The sequence below is a fragment of the Glandiceps talaboti genome, chromosome 20, assembly GCF_964340395.1.
Source record: "Glandiceps talaboti chromosome 20, keGlaTala1.1, whole genome shotgun sequence".
Taxonomy (NCBI): Eukaryota; Metazoa; Hemichordata; class Enteropneusta; family Spengelidae; genus Glandiceps; species Glandiceps talaboti.
In genome coordinates, this window is record NC_135568.1 from 11,659,231 (window position 1) to 11,674,899 (window position 15,669).

The following is a 15,669-nucleotide window of genomic DNA, read 5'->3' on the forward strand; positions in this document are numbered from 1 at the left end:
AAAGGTTAATGCTTACACCATTACACACAGTAAAGTTACTTATTGTTTCATCTATCATCAGGCTTGCTCAGTGCTGCTAAATGCAGGCAAGCACTAACAACTCATAATCATGTGTTGGCTACTGGAAGGGTTAATGTAGAGGGTTAATGATGACATTGCCAGCTGTGCTCTAACTCCCCTACAAAGAAGCAAACAAGTTTCTGAGCTCCCTCCCCTCAAACCCCCCAAAACAAAACCACCACCACCACCACCACCACCACCACCACCACCACCACCACTACCAACAACAACAACAACAACAACAACAACAACAACAACAACAACAACAAATAACTAAAGTATGCAACAACGCATGTGAACTTTGATTTTAAAATGTTTTTTGTTGAAGTATTGTAGAATAAAAATAAACTGAAAGGTTATATGCAAACTTACAGACATACCTTATTAGGATAACTTGTTGATAAGGTCATAGGTTCTTAAAAGGGGTCATCCTGTCAACAATCACTGAAGCATTCATTTGAAAATTTCAGGTTTTACTTTGCAGTTTTGTGTTTCAAACAAAAGTATATTTTTCCACAGCAATTAACATTTGACCACAAACATAGTACATGTACATGATAAAAATATGATAATTTTACACCAAGTTATTGAAATATTAGACAGTAAAATAAAGTCACCGTGGAACAGTAAATTCTAAAACAATTGTGACATTGTGATCCATCTCCTATGGACCAAGTTGTGTCCTCTAAGCCAATTTGACATGCCACTGACGCACACAATTTCAAGTAAAACACCAAAATTTGGTGTTTTCCTATCTCTTACTACATGTATGTGATGATCAGTATGCCATCTAAGCCAATTTGATGTGCCACTGACACACACAATTTCTAGTGATGCACCAAAATTTGGTGTTGCCCTATCTCTTACTATGTGGTGACTCACAAGAAATGCCAGTTTTCTCAATGTGACTCACAACAACAAAATTTGGCTAGAGGGCTCACTGTATGGACCAGAATTTACTATTCCAAAGTTACAATATTTCACTGTCCAAGATTATTAGGACCATGAACAATGTATTTTCCATCAGTGAAATAATGTTGTCTTTACAATTAAATTTACCAAGCTAAGTCTCAATAAACATAATCATCTATATAATGCATAATAAAGTAATATTTTTATTGCAAATTACTGAAATATTATTTTCTTTATTATTACACAGTGATGAAGCCAAGTCTCAAGGGTTCACTGTTCTTATTGATGCACGTGGTAGTTCATGGAACAATGTCAGACCAGTACTCAAACTATTACAGGTAGGCTTGTACAGTTATTCATTATACTATCAGAGTATACGATATTACGACAGTGTTTTTGCTAGGGTTGGGGAACCCAGGTAAAATGACATGGGAACCCCAGTAGATTTACCTACTTACTGCCCTTAGCGAAAACACTGTACAAGTAAGTGATTATATCTAATGAAACAGTTTCAATTTCAGTTGCAGTTATGCAGCTTTAAGAGTCACTTTTCCAATGGACTCACACCAGACTAGCAACATACTTGTTAATTTCTAGTACCTGGATGTTGTTGCTTACACTGGACTGGAACAGCATGTGTTGCAATGTGAGTGCTTTAATCCTATGCACTTACAAAGGCTGCAGTAGACTGTATGCTCCCCAAGGAGTTGAGAAAGTAAAGGGCTGCTGTGCCACTATAGATCCATGACAGGGGTAATAACTGTAAAGCACTTTGAGAACAGAGTGGGAAAGCACTATATAAAAACCAACATTATTATATAATATCTGTTGAGAATTATTTTGTATGTATAATAAATTCATTTTTAAAAACCATGTGTTTTTCACCCCATATAGGAAGTACTCATGGAAAAAGTGTACATGGTCGGTATTGTGAAACCAGAAGCTTTCTGGGAGAAACAAAAAGCTGGTCAAAGTTTGAAGAGAGAGAAAGCACAACTTGGCTTTGAGGTAAATAGTAAACAAAAACAAAAACTAAACAAAACAAACATAAATAGGGTAGTTAAAAAACATCTGTTTAGACGTGATCAAATGCAAATTATAAATTTTTAGTATACTGTACATTGTGGTTTGTGTTCGTATGTGTTGGAGTGTAGCCAAGCGCACATGACCCATGACTGAAAGATCAGCCATTGTGGGGCCTCTTCTCCTTTCTTTCCACAAAGGGAGAGGGATGATAAGGATGTATTTTACAGTTTAATTTAGTGTTGACATTTGGTTTATTTTCAGGTGATGATGTTTTCCAGTGTAGCCAAACTGACACGATACGTAGACCCAAGTCAACTAACAGCAGACTTTGGTGGCTATCTTATATACAACCATTCAGAATGGCTACAAAGCAGAATGGTAGGTATTGCTAGTGATAAGCTACGTCATGTTAGGGCGCCCTCACACATTTAAAGATAGGGATGTTGTTGGAGGGCCGAACGATATGATGTATCTCACAAATGGCAATGGTGGGTAGTTTGTAAGATGTGCCATGTTAGGGCGCCCTCACACATCGGCCTACCCTCTCTAGGAAAGGAAAGGAAGACTAGGGCCGAACGATATGATGTATCTCACGATTGGCAATGGTGGGGAGTTTGTAAGATATGCCATGTTAGGGCGCCCTCACACATCGGCCTACCCTCTGTAGGAAAGGAAAGGAAGACTAGGGCCGAACGGTATGATGTATCTCACAATTGGCAATGGTTGGTAGTTTGTAAGATATCCCATGTTAGGGCGCCCTCACACATCGGCCTACCCTCTGTAGCAAAGGAAAGGAAGACTAGGGCCGAATGATATGATGTATCTCATGATTGGCAATGGTGGGTAGTTTGTAAGATATGCCATGTTAGGGCGCCCTCACACATCGGCCTACCCTCTGTAGCAAAGGAAAGGAAGACTAGGGCTGAACGATATGATGTATCTCATGATTGGCAATGGTGGGTAGTTTGTAAGATATGCCATGTTAGGGCGCCCTCACACATCAGCCTACCCTCTGTAGCAAAGGAAAGGAAGACTAGGGCTGAACGATATGATGTATCTCATGATTGGCAATGGTGGGTAGTTTGTAAGATATGCCATGTTAGGGCGCCCTCACACATCGGCCTACCCTCTGTAGCAAAGGAAAGGAAGACTAGGGCTGAACGATATGATGTATCTCATGATTGGCAATGGTGGGTAGTTTGTAAGATATGCCATGTTAGGGCGCCCTCACACATCGGCCTACCCTCTGTAGCAAAGGAAAGGAAGACTAGGGCTGAACGATATGATGTATCTCATGATTGGCAATGGTGGGTAGTTTGTAAGATATGCCATGTTAGGGCGCCCTCACACATCGGCCTACCCTCTGTAGCAAAGGAAAGGAAGACTAGGGCCGAACGGTATGATGTATCTCACAATAGGTATAAATCCTAGGTTTCTCTCCCTTCATCAAAGTATCCAATTCTTTTATTGTCCGTGAAATTCTAAATTTTCTTTTTTCGTATTTATCTTCATTAATTTTGCCAGTGTGTGTATTTTTCCACAAAAGTGACATAAAGTTTGGAATAACAATAAAATAAAAGTGTTCTTATCAACTTATATTTGAATTCCGATTTCCACAGGATTATGAAAAATTCGTCAAGGAGACAGTGGCCATGTTGAAAAGACTTGATCAAGCAGAAACAGAACTTATCAGTCAGTTACAGGATGAAGAACCTATCAAACCAGAAGAATTACTATGGCAACATCAGAGACTTAAAGACAAAGTTGTGACTCAACCAAACTCACTTATTATGTCAGGTAAGGAGAAACACTTTGTCAAATAAGAATTACCATGGCAACATGAGAGATTTAAAGTGAAAGTTGTGACGACCAAACTCACAGTAATGCATATGTAGCATGTGGAGAGTAATAAGTCATAATGTTGACCAAGAAATTCTCTGTACCTGTAATAGCATTTTATAGAACAAGAAAGTTGACTTCTTGGCCTTTGTGCCTATAGTATTGCATGTGTATCACTTGTAGTGGAAGGCATGATGTAAACCAAGGAATCAAACTATTGTTGTTACTATAACTTGCCTAAATGGTAAAATTCGATTTTAGGTAATGAGAATTTTCATAAGGTGTGACTCTGTAATATTGTGCTAACAATATATAATCAGTACTATTTCATTATATTGATTTAATACTTGTGGTTTCACAGGTCAAAAACTTTTACGGCAGCTTCAGCAAGACAAAGAATCAGGCTTCTCTCAAGGAACAGAATTTTACCAAACAGAGGACCAAATTATCATGAGAAATCATGCCAAGAGATTGCTGGACCAGTTACAAGCCAAACAAATGAAACTAGAACAGTATTTAGATGAACTTGACAGAGAACTGGTACAACATGTGAAGTTAGGTGATCTAAGAAGTGGCATAAAAAGGGTGAGTATTGTCTCTGTACACAGAAGTGTTAATATTTGGACAGTTTGCCACAGTCTGTGGTTTCAGCATCAAGTGTTCAGTCTTTTGAGTGACAACTTGATAAACTCTGGGAGGAATTACCATACAAGTTTGATATTGACTCTCAACCCACCACTTTAGACATAAACACACAAAGTTGTCTGTCCCTTATATATATACAGGTTATAGACTAAAAACCTAAAGAGGAACACCACTCCAGAAAATAAAGTTTGGGTTTGAACTTTGGCTCTCAGAGGGTCATGTCGTGGTTTTACATTACTTGCATTTCATGTGATTTCGGAGATACATCAAGTTGAAGTTGTCCCTCATTTGAGGATCTTTATTGTGGGCCACATTGCATCATGGGAGTCGGCAGAAATGTTCATGCAATGGTTGAACAATGAATATTCATGACCCTATTACAAACCTATTACCTTCATTGAAAATGTTGTGAATATTTCCTGGAGTGGTGTTTCCCTTAGGGAGAATATTCCCCTGAGGGAAAATAAAAGTCACCAGTCTAAATTTGGTGGTCTAAAAGAAGTTCAAAAAAATCTGACAATTCAAGATAAAGCTTTCATGCAGAGTTTAAATCTTTATATTTTGAAATTGTGTGTGTGTGTGTGTGTGTGGGGGGGGGGGGGGTGGGTATCACAAATTCGAATGGACTGACAGCATATATCAGATTGTGGACTATAGCTAGCTGTGTATTTTTCACAGACAAAGATCATCAAAACATTGTATGTCTTTCCTACAGGTTGTAGACTGGATTTTAGGTCCAGGAGAGAAACTTTTAGCATCTCAACACGATATTGGTACTTCATATAATGAAGCCGATAAACTCAGACGGGAACATGAGAAACTGGAACTCAAGTGTACAGTAAGTTATGAGTTTCACTAACACTCTTCACAAGTTAGTTATATAAATTGTAAGATTCCAATTTTTAAGACTTTTGGCTAGTTGGTTGTAATGATAAAAATAAAAATAAAATGCAAAATGCAAAATTTCATTCGATACCATGTACCATGGTCACTGACCTTATGTACAAAGATTTTATAGAGATGGACTTGCTGTTGTTTGAGTTGCTAGGCGATCAGTTGGCCTGAAGAAGTATTGAGAACACTCAGAACAAGAGCAAGTGTGGGAGAATGAATTGTTATTCCTTTATGTTATATATTGTTTATTTTATTGTTTATTTGCCATAGAAAGAATTTGTCACAGTATGCCATACATATACAGAAATTGACAAACTAGAGAAATTGTACAACACATCTGTATAGAATACAATTGAGAGTTCTATGGCCGGAAAACAGGGAAAAGCTAAAGTGTAGCCTGTAAAAATCTGTTTCCCGAGTTTGGTGCTGTACAATTCGTTTGATTTGAAAAACTGGTTATCACATACTGACTTGACTATCTCTACACCATTTTAATAGGATACGTATGGTATGTATGCCGAATTACGACATGTAGCTAGTACTTTGATCAAAGAGAATCATCCGTCGGCCAGTGACATTCATTCCCAGCGAGACTACATGGATACTGTTTGCCGAAGTTACGCCTCAAGACTTGAAAGAAGACGAAATTTACTTATTACCTCAGTACGATTCCACCGACTTGTGCAAGATGTAAGTATGATTATGTAATAGTCCTTGTCAGAACAAGAGTGTTCTATTAAGCTGTGTAATAGTAGTCAGTGCTGTATTTGTACTGATACCCTTTCAACCAAAAGAGCGCCCTCTAGTGGTGTAGTAATGTAGGGCTATTTGGGCCACTAGAAGAGAATGCCGTGGAGTTTCAGCATTAGACACACAGGATGATTGAATGAACACATTCATTTAATATATTTTCAAATGCAAACAATGGTACCTTTTTTGTTGTACCCAAGAAGAAATGATAATTCATTGTCTTTTACCTATAGCAGTATGTCTCAAATCTGCTGTACCCTGTTGTCTCAACCCAATGTAGTGAAAACAACATATTGCCATAATATGATTGTGAGTTAGTTTACAATTTCAGCAATGTCCCTGTACAAAGTAACAATTTCACCAAGTCCTCTAATGAAATCAGACTCCAAACCACTTCATTTTACGGAAAATGGAATCAAAACAACCATCATATTCAGATTCTCTTTTCGTGATCTTTAGCTGGTAACGTCAAGAGATGTTACCAGGTGTACTCCCAGGATTATTTCATAGCACATTGACTAATTTCATGTGAATAGACTATTTTGTTTATGTTGATTTATTTCTATTGTTTTGTTGAAATGATATGATACATGTATCCTATAAACTCTCTGGGAGAAACATATTACTCTGGTAATCCAGGCTTCAGTTTACTTAGATAAATACAAACTAAAACTATTGTTGCAGTGTTGTGATACATAATGGGTGTTGGTTTAATTGTAGTCTCAGTAGGGAGGTGTCTCTCTGTAAACTAGTTCCAAAAACTTGCAGTGTACTGTTTTGGGACTTCTAATGTTTACACTATCTTGAAAGCTAGCTTTATAAACTTGCAATGTACTGTTTTGGGACTTCCAATGTTTATGCTATCTCAATCACAGGGTGATCATATTCACACAGCAGAGATACCACTGTCACCTTCTTGTGTAGTCTACCACATTGAACAATAGCTTTAGTTTGTGTCTGTCTTAGTAAACTGAGACCTCAATTGCCAGAGTAGTGTTTTGATTACAGGGTGATGAGATTCACATGACAGAGACACCACTATCACCCACCTGTGTAATCTACCACATCATACAACAATACTTTCAGTTTGTGTCTGTCTTCGTAAACCGAAGCCTTGATTACCGGAGTAGTACCAATCTCAGAGCCCTCTTATGGGAAATTACACTGAGAATACTGTTTCTATTTTTGATTATAGGTTTTATCTAATTTAGAAGATTTCTTAGGCCTGTTACAAAGTGACATAGTAGCTGATGATGTAGAGAGTGCACAGAAAGCACTCAGAAAGTTACATGAAAAATGGAGTACGTTTTGTAAGTACAACTTTACTGTTTTATTTACATCCAACAAAACCCCAACATGTAGTTTTAACAGATGAGTAAATAAGTGTCAATAGAGGGCGCCCTACATGAGGCTAAATGAGGTGAAACAGAGTTTCAATTTGGTGTTTCTTGGCAATTCTGTGAAATCAATCTGTTCTCTAGAACCCAAAGTATATGAAATTATATGTCTATTTCCGAGAGTGGCATTTGTCTGAAAAATTACAACTTTTTCCAAAAAGCTACCTATGAACAGTGCACCTAGTGGCCAAACCTTACAGTTTTTTGTTTTTCTGATAACCAGAATATGGCATATATGTTTGCACTTGTTATCAAGTACAAAAAACAAATATGTATGAAGAAAGTAGATGTAGGATAACCAGACTTTCTTACTTTCCTAAGCAATGATTGTAGAACAGACCATCCAAAAAGGTCACACCTAGGTAGAAGGTCACACCTAGTCTTTAAGATACGACATCGTATCAGGTACCACTTCAAGAAAGAGATGCCCCGTTGCGGCTGAATGACACAATGTATATTTTATGGTCTAGATCACACTTTGCTAGCAAGATAAACAGATTTTCTTATTTTCCTTAGCAATGATAGTAGAACAAACCATATGAAGTAGTTCATAGTCTTTACGATATGACTTGTTATGCCACATTATCAGATACCACTTCAAGAAAGAGAAGCCTGATGGCAGCTTAATAACAATGTATCTTTGCAGTCAATATCACACCTTACTTGAAGGATAACCAGATATTCTTATTTTCCTTAGCATTGATAGTAGAACAGGCCATTCGAGAAGGTCATGCGTTGCTTGATATGATGTCTGAGACAGTGAAAAATGCATTTGGTAAAGACATCACACCTGATTACACCTCTCACAAAGACCATGTACAGAGAATATTGGATGAGTTACAGGGAAGGAAATTAACCTGTGACGAGATGGCTGAAGTCCGTAAACTCAAATTACAACAAATCTTACAGTTAAGGACTTGTGAAAGGGATGCTGACCAGGTTAGTGATAATATTAATAAATGTTTATACAATATGTAAACCAAATCGTACATGTCCAAACAGAAAATACAGGAGTCATTCCTTAGTCGTTCACAACACAACAGTGTGCATATATGACAATATATTCTGTGATGCACAAAATATTAGTCAAAAACTTTCAAAATTGACATTGTTTTTGCATTTTTCTTAAAGTAAACTTTTGCAGGTATAATATCATTTTACATATTATTTTTTTGTAAAATAATATGTAAATGATTTTCATATCATTATTACATTGTCTATGCAATGCCAGTAACATCATTTTGTTCTCTCAAAGGCCATAATATGGTTATTAGAGCTATGTGATGTCATGGTGAAAACACATATAGACATTGGACATACTGCAATGGAAGCTGAACATCTGAAGAGAGAACATCTCAAATTTGAAAACACTGCCAAGGTAAGGAAACAAACCTGCTTGAACCCCCCCCCCCCACCACCACCACCACCACCACCACCACCACCACCACCACCACCACCACCACCACCACCACCACCACCACCACCTCTAACTTACTTCCATCATAACACACCTTCCCTACTACTACTGAACACATACAGATATTGGACATACCACAATAGGAGTTGAACATCTGAAGAGATGAAATTTGAAAACACTGCAAAAGTAATAAACCGTACCTGCTTGAACCCCTTTACTTCCATCATAACACCCCTTCCCCACCACCAGTGAACACATACAGATAATTGAAATACTGCAATGGAATCTGAACATCTGTAGAGAGAACTCTCAAATTTGAAAACACTGCCAAGGTGAGAAAACAAACTAAGGTGACTCCACCAAATCATCACTGGTGTTGAGAAAATCTCTTCATTTTGATCTGTGGAATAGAAAGTCTGTAAGGTACACAGTGACAGTGTGCCCTCGCTCATTAGTCGATCCCTTTATGCAGAGAGAGGATGCTGGTGAGGGCAGAATGACGTGATGTATCTTGCTGTCTACAGCATAAAAACACATCAGAGATTAACTCAAAAGTTGTGTTCAGTATCTCCATGATTTGTCCCCATCATATTAATCAAAGAATTGTAACTGTATTTGTGTAGGGTACCTATGAATATGGTAAACAGCTATTACAAGCAGCACTGGTACTAAGAAGATCACTTCATTTTGATCTAACACAAAACCATGAAAGAGCACAAAAACTTGCCAGAGCTTGGAGACAGTTCTCACATGCAATTGGTGAAAGATCATCCAGACTGTCTGTATCCTATACATTTCATAGAAATACTGAAACAGTAAGTTCACAAGAATTTTGCCGTTGTTTTTTACCCTGTTTTATTTGGGTAAAGTTTTAACCATTTTTGCCCCAATTTGTGGGCATTTTATTCTGTAATGCATTTGTTTTAAATCATAGTCATTTAGCATTCGATTGATCAGTTGACTGATTTGACAATTTAGAAGCACAGCAGTCATACACTCAACCAGAATTCACTCAAACAATGAAACATGTAATGCAATGAAAGGTACGGGTACAGTACTTCAGAGCGCTCTTCAAAAAGAGCATGAGCATGAGCACGGGCATAGACGATGATATTATTGTTATTTTTTGGTGCTTCTATTTTTTCAGTTTTGAAAACTGAGTGTTATAGTGTAAGATAGATTCTGGTTGGCTACTCATGAGTATGAGATTGGGTTTGGGAAAGCCTATGGTATTGTGTCAGAAGTATGTAACGAGTGCTCACAAAAGAACAAAGGACAGTAAACGTAATAACCAAAAAGAAATCGCAACATGTACACTACATCGGATTTTAGTCACATTGTTGTAGCCACAGCTTTGGGGACTTTAATGTATGTTTATTGATATTCACAGCTCATAGACAGACTAGATGATTTCATGTGGACAATATGGCCACACCTCAGAGATAGTCATGAAGATAAACGAAAGGAAATTCTTCAACCCTTCACACAAGAGAAAGAACAACTAATGAAGCATTATGTGGATACAGTTGCTATGGGCAGAGCATTGCTAGAGAGACTGTCGTTACCAGTTATTGCTACAGAAAGGTAAAATCATTATGGACATTGAGGGCGCTAGACTATCAGAACTTCTCTGGGGAGTGCTTGTTCTGATATTACCCCAGTGCAGACTTGAATATTTATGTTTAGGTCTTTAAATTAGCAATAGTCTAGGACACAAATACTACTAAACACCATATCTAGATTACCTAATTTATAAGGTAGTAGTCTGTTAGACCAAGAGAAATCAATCTTGCAAGACCAATTGATGGTGAAATAGGAATTTAATGTATATCTTAGAGGTGTTTTAGGGAACATCATGTTTATTTGGCAAATTTTAATACGACACTGGTAATCCAGCTGTCGGTTTACTGAGATAGGCGCACACTAAATCTATTGTTCTTCAATGTGGTAGATTACAGAAATGGGTGATAGTGGTTCCTCTGTTGTGTGATTCTATTCACCCTGTGATCAAGATAGTGTAAACATTGGAAGTCCCAAAACAGCAATGCAAGTTTATGGAACTCTAAATAAACAGTTTACAGAGACACCTCCCTACTGAGACCATAATTAAACCAACATCCAGTCAATGTCTTATCACTGTTGTATCGACATGTTGTGACAGTAGTTTTAATTGTGTCTATCTACCAGAGTAATACCTAGATGTTGTGTAATTGAGGATAGAAAAACCCGGTTTTGAACAAAATGATGGTAATCAGAATATGAAAGTATGTTTTTATTTTATAAATATTTGTTGGTATTTTCATTTTTGCAAGGGTACCTCTTGGTCCAGGTGTTGAAACGCCAGAAGAGTACAAAGCTACTGCCCGAATTATACGTAGACTTATCCACCGACTAGAATCTAAGAAGAATGAATTGGAGGATGTCTGGAATCATGGAAAAGAACCCCAGCCTAGAAGCAGAACTGCTTCTCCAGGACGCAGAGTCAGAGAGGTCGAGTACAAGAAGGAAGTTATTGAGATAAGGTATACTGGGAAAGGTACTGGAGATGTCCAAGAAGATACACCTGGAGTTGTCGGAATAGCTGGCAGAGGAACTCCAATGCAGGAGGAGATAGTCACTAGAAAGGAAGTACCTACAGAAATGGGAATGCCACCCGGAATGGAGTTGCCAGCAGAAAGGGGAGTCCTACCCAGAAGAGAGGTGCCAAAACATATGGAAGGATTTTCTTCGGAAGGAGAAGTGTACTCAGATCCGGAATTACCAGGCAGAGAAGTTTACATGGAAAGAGTTGCACCCTTGGGATCAGGTGTTGGAACTGAGAGGGATGATGCAGGAGTTAGGGGTGAACCATTGGATCCAGAATTGCTGAAAAGACTAAAACAGGGGATGGAAGAGGTGAGTAAACTTTAACAATTTTTTATATTATTATTCTTGCAGCATACACGTGACATGATGATCAACAATCCCATATCATACAAAAACACAGATAAAATACAGTAATACAAAAAATTAAAAAAATTAAAACTATGTAAAAACCCAGAAATTATTGAAGTATTTAAAATCCATTAAAACACCTTCGAACATAAACTAGAGACCGAGAAGAATCCTGTTTATTAGCCTGTTTTAACATATAAAGAATTAGAACTAGAATTAAATCTTGATTATAAAACATTTGAAAATGTATATATTTATAGAAATCAAGAACCAAATAGTCAAAATTCTATTTTACTAGTTAGGGAATTTTCTCTTTCAATTTCATTTCATTACTTTTGCTAAAGTGAAAGTAGAAGTAAAACTTCATTAAGAATGTGGAGAAATGAATTTAACTTCTAGGAAATCAAACATCAAATTATTCAAGTCTTTCACCAAGGAATTCAAATATTTTACTAAGAAATTCTCGCTTTTTTGCTCTCAACTTCTTTTTTTGACTTTATATGTTTCATCTGATGTGAAATTTGAGTAAAAAGTAGAATTACAAGTTCAGCTGGCACAAACTGAGTTATTATGATTGAAATTTGGATGTAAACATTTCTAAGTTATATAAAAACTATATTAAAATTGTTATAGTATAATGTTAAATGCCATGGATCTCATTAAAGTTATCTTCTGGCATTGTTAGCTGCGTTGGTGGTATAGTAGGTGTGTTCTTTTACATTGCAGTATTTTATAATGTCATCTAAGCATTTCTATAATGCTATGCGTGGATATCATATTTGAGCTCTGCAAATACCAAGTGATGGTTGAGTTACTCAGTACGCTGGAGTAGACTACTACAGATGATGTTTCATAGATATCAGAAATACTGCCATGCCAACATATAATGAACTGAAAATTAGCTTAGTAATGAAAATTTCTACTCACAGAGTCAGATAAATTCTTGGAAGTGAATCTCAAATTTTCTCTGACATCTCGTCAGCATTGTTAGGGGTGTACTACAATAGGTTATTGTTATGAAAATTAGCTGTTTTGGAATGTGATTTTCACTGAATCAAGACGGGCTCAGAAGTACCAAGCGGTCAAGAAACACACTTATTACTATAATTACAACTCAACTGTATTTAATCCAGAAAGTGGAATGTATATGGACAATTTCTTCATTTTGTACTGTATAATCACACTTTTTTTTCAATATTAAAAAGAGCAATTTCTGAAAGACACAATGACAGGAGACGAGGAAAAAGTTATAAAAAAGAAGAGCTACACCCACAAAAATAAAAATACAATTCTACATAAAATTAGGAAATTTAAAGACTGTAAATTAGCATTGAAGAATCTTACAAAAATCTATCTAAATTATCAATGATTCGCTTTGTTTTTGGTTCATTTGTGAAGCATGTTAAACCTTTCCTATAGTACCTGATGTGCTAGTGCAAAACTCAGTTATCATGACTAAACCATACTCAACTCGTGTACCAGGAAAAGTGCATGCTTGTCTTGTGCATGCACAGTAGTGTCTGTGGTACATCATAGATATAAATAAACCCTCTGCTGATGAGGCAGAATTTAGTCAATAATTAACAAAACGTACTCACCAACTTTATCATTTGTATGTCGTACCTCAGAAACAAATGAAAGAAAAGATGTTGCCCTTAACACCCTTAACAGACAGAGTAGGGTAAAAGTCACTGCTATAAAACCCTATCCACTTTCATTGTCCAAGACAGCATTGTATATTTTTTAGATAGTAGATGCAAGTTATTTTGTAGGTAATTGAGAGTGTTTGAATTGGAACATCAACGTGTCAAGCACATCTACTATAGTCAAGTTGTCTGACTTTCACTGTCACGAGAGACATTATCATTGCAGTTTAGATGTCAAAAACAGTTGTTTGGATACCTTACAGATACTAGTATTACCATAATAATTAGGGACTGTAAAATTGTAATTTAGGCTGTGCCAGGCACACTTTAATTTTGTGGACAGTGCATAAGGAAAGTCAAAACTACTTGTAAATAACTCATCCAGTCAGTCCACAGTATTCAGTGCAACTGTTGCTGACACCTTTCAGCTAATAAAACTATGGGGACAACTCGTATCTTGGTCAATCTTAAATCATACATTATTATCATGGTATTAATATCACACCGATAACATATATCTACACACATACAGATTTAATATCTTGATTTCTAGTTTCGCCACAAAGTTTGGCAATATGTCAACTATGTAGCCAAAGCCGAGTATTCCCAGGCCAGGTTGAGTCTGCTAAGCTTGCTACGTACATGTATACACGGATTAGTCAGTAGTGACTTGGGGAATGAAATACGTACTGGTCAGGATGGTGTGGTCTACAAATATGTTTAACTGTACATATTGATTAGTCATAATGATGTCTGGGCTTGGCTGTGTTGTGTTGGTATGTTGGCAAGATTGCCTATGCTAGGAAGAGTCCAATGTAGGATTCTACTAACGTCGATACTGGGTAATCAGATTTAGACAAGTGAACTGTCTCAGCTGCAAATTTCTATCAATTTGAATTGGTCTATAAAACAGACTACCACCGTACAAATTTGGTAGTCTAGATATACTATTTAGTAGTCTGTGTCCAGGACTACTGCTAATTTGGTAGTCTAGATACAATGTTTAGTAGTCTGTGTCCTGGACTACTGCTAATTTGGTAGTTTAGATACAATGTTTAGTAGTGTATGTGTCTTGGACTACTGCTAATTTGGTAGTCTAGATACAATGTTTTAATAGTAGTCAATGTGTCCTGCACTACTGCTAATTTGGTAGTCTAGATACACTATTTAGTAGTCTGTGTTCTAGACTACTGCTAATTTGATAGTTTAGATACAATGTTTAGTAGTCTGTGCCGTGGACTACTGCTAATTTGGTAGTCTAGATACAATGTTTAGTAGTCTATGTGTCCTGGACTACTGCTAATTTGGTAGTCTAGATACAATGTTTGGTAGTCTATGTGCTCCGGACTACTGCTAATTTGGTAGTCGAGATACAATGTTTGGTGGTCTATGTGCCCCGGACTACTGCTAATTTGGTAGTCTAGATACAGTGTTTAGTAGTCTGTGCCTTGGACTACTGCTAATTTGTTAGTCTAGATACAATGTTTAGTAGTCTATATGTCCCGGACTACTGCTAATTTGGTAGTCTAGATACAGTGTTTAGTAGTCTGTGCCTTGGACTACTGCTAATTTGGTAGTCTAGATACAATGTTTGGTAGTCTATGTGTCCTGCACTACTGCTAATTTGGTAGTCTAGATACACTATTTAGTAGTCTGTGTCCTGGACTACTGCTAATTTGGTAGTTTAGATACAATGTTTAGTAGTCTGTGCCGTGGACTACTGCTAATTTGGTAGTCTATATACAATGTGTAGTAGTCTATATGTCCTGTACTACTGCTAATTTGGTAGTCTATATGTCCTGGACTACTGCTAATTTGGTAGTCTAGATACAATGTTTGGTAGTCTATATGTCCTGGACTACTGCTAATTTGGTAGTCTAGATGCAATGTTTGGTAGTCTATATGTCCTGGACTACTGCTAATTTGGTAGTCTAGATACAATGTTTAGTAGTCTATGTGTCTCGGACTACTGCTAATTTCAAGCCTTGGGTTTGAATTTATCTTCTTCCCTTGGTAGACAGATTTAGCCAAGTGAGCTGTTTCAGCTACAGTTTTCTTTTGATTGGGCTAATAGACTATCAACTTTATATTTGGTAGTCTAGATACAATGTGTAGTAGGCTGTGTCCTCGACAACTGCCCTGTCTGGGT

At 37.0% G+C, this 15,669-nt stretch overlaps 1 protein-coding gene across 1 annotated transcript in view; it reads left to right on the forward strand.

Moving 5' to 3' along the window:
* The window catches only part of LOC144450553 (SEC14 domain and spectrin repeat-containing protein 1-B-like), a 35,715-nt gene extending 23,865 nt beyond the window's left edge, over positions 1-11,850 (forward strand). Inside the window, exons 4-16 of the mRNA XM_078141197.1 lie at positions 1,220-1,310; positions 1,867-1,980; positions 2,260-2,376; positions 3,618-3,795; positions 4,199-4,422; positions 5,198-5,320; positions 5,875-6,066; positions 7,322-7,436; positions 8,221-8,462; positions 8,779-8,901; positions 9,564-9,755; positions 10,331-10,524; positions 11,253-11,850. Of these exons, the coding sequence (XP_077997323.1) occupies positions 1,220-1,310; positions 1,867-1,980; positions 2,260-2,376; positions 3,618-3,795; positions 4,199-4,422; positions 5,198-5,320; positions 5,875-6,066; positions 7,322-7,436; positions 8,221-8,462; positions 8,779-8,901; positions 9,564-9,755; positions 10,331-10,524; positions 11,253-11,850 (2,503 nt within the window). The remainder of the gene's footprint in view (positions 1-1,219; positions 1,311-1,866; positions 1,981-2,259; positions 2,377-3,617; positions 3,796-4,198; positions 4,423-5,197; positions 5,321-5,874; positions 6,067-7,321; positions 7,437-8,220; positions 8,463-8,778; positions 8,902-9,563; positions 9,756-10,330; positions 10,525-11,252) is intronic.
* Positions 11,851-15,669: the final 3,819 nt, after the last annotated feature.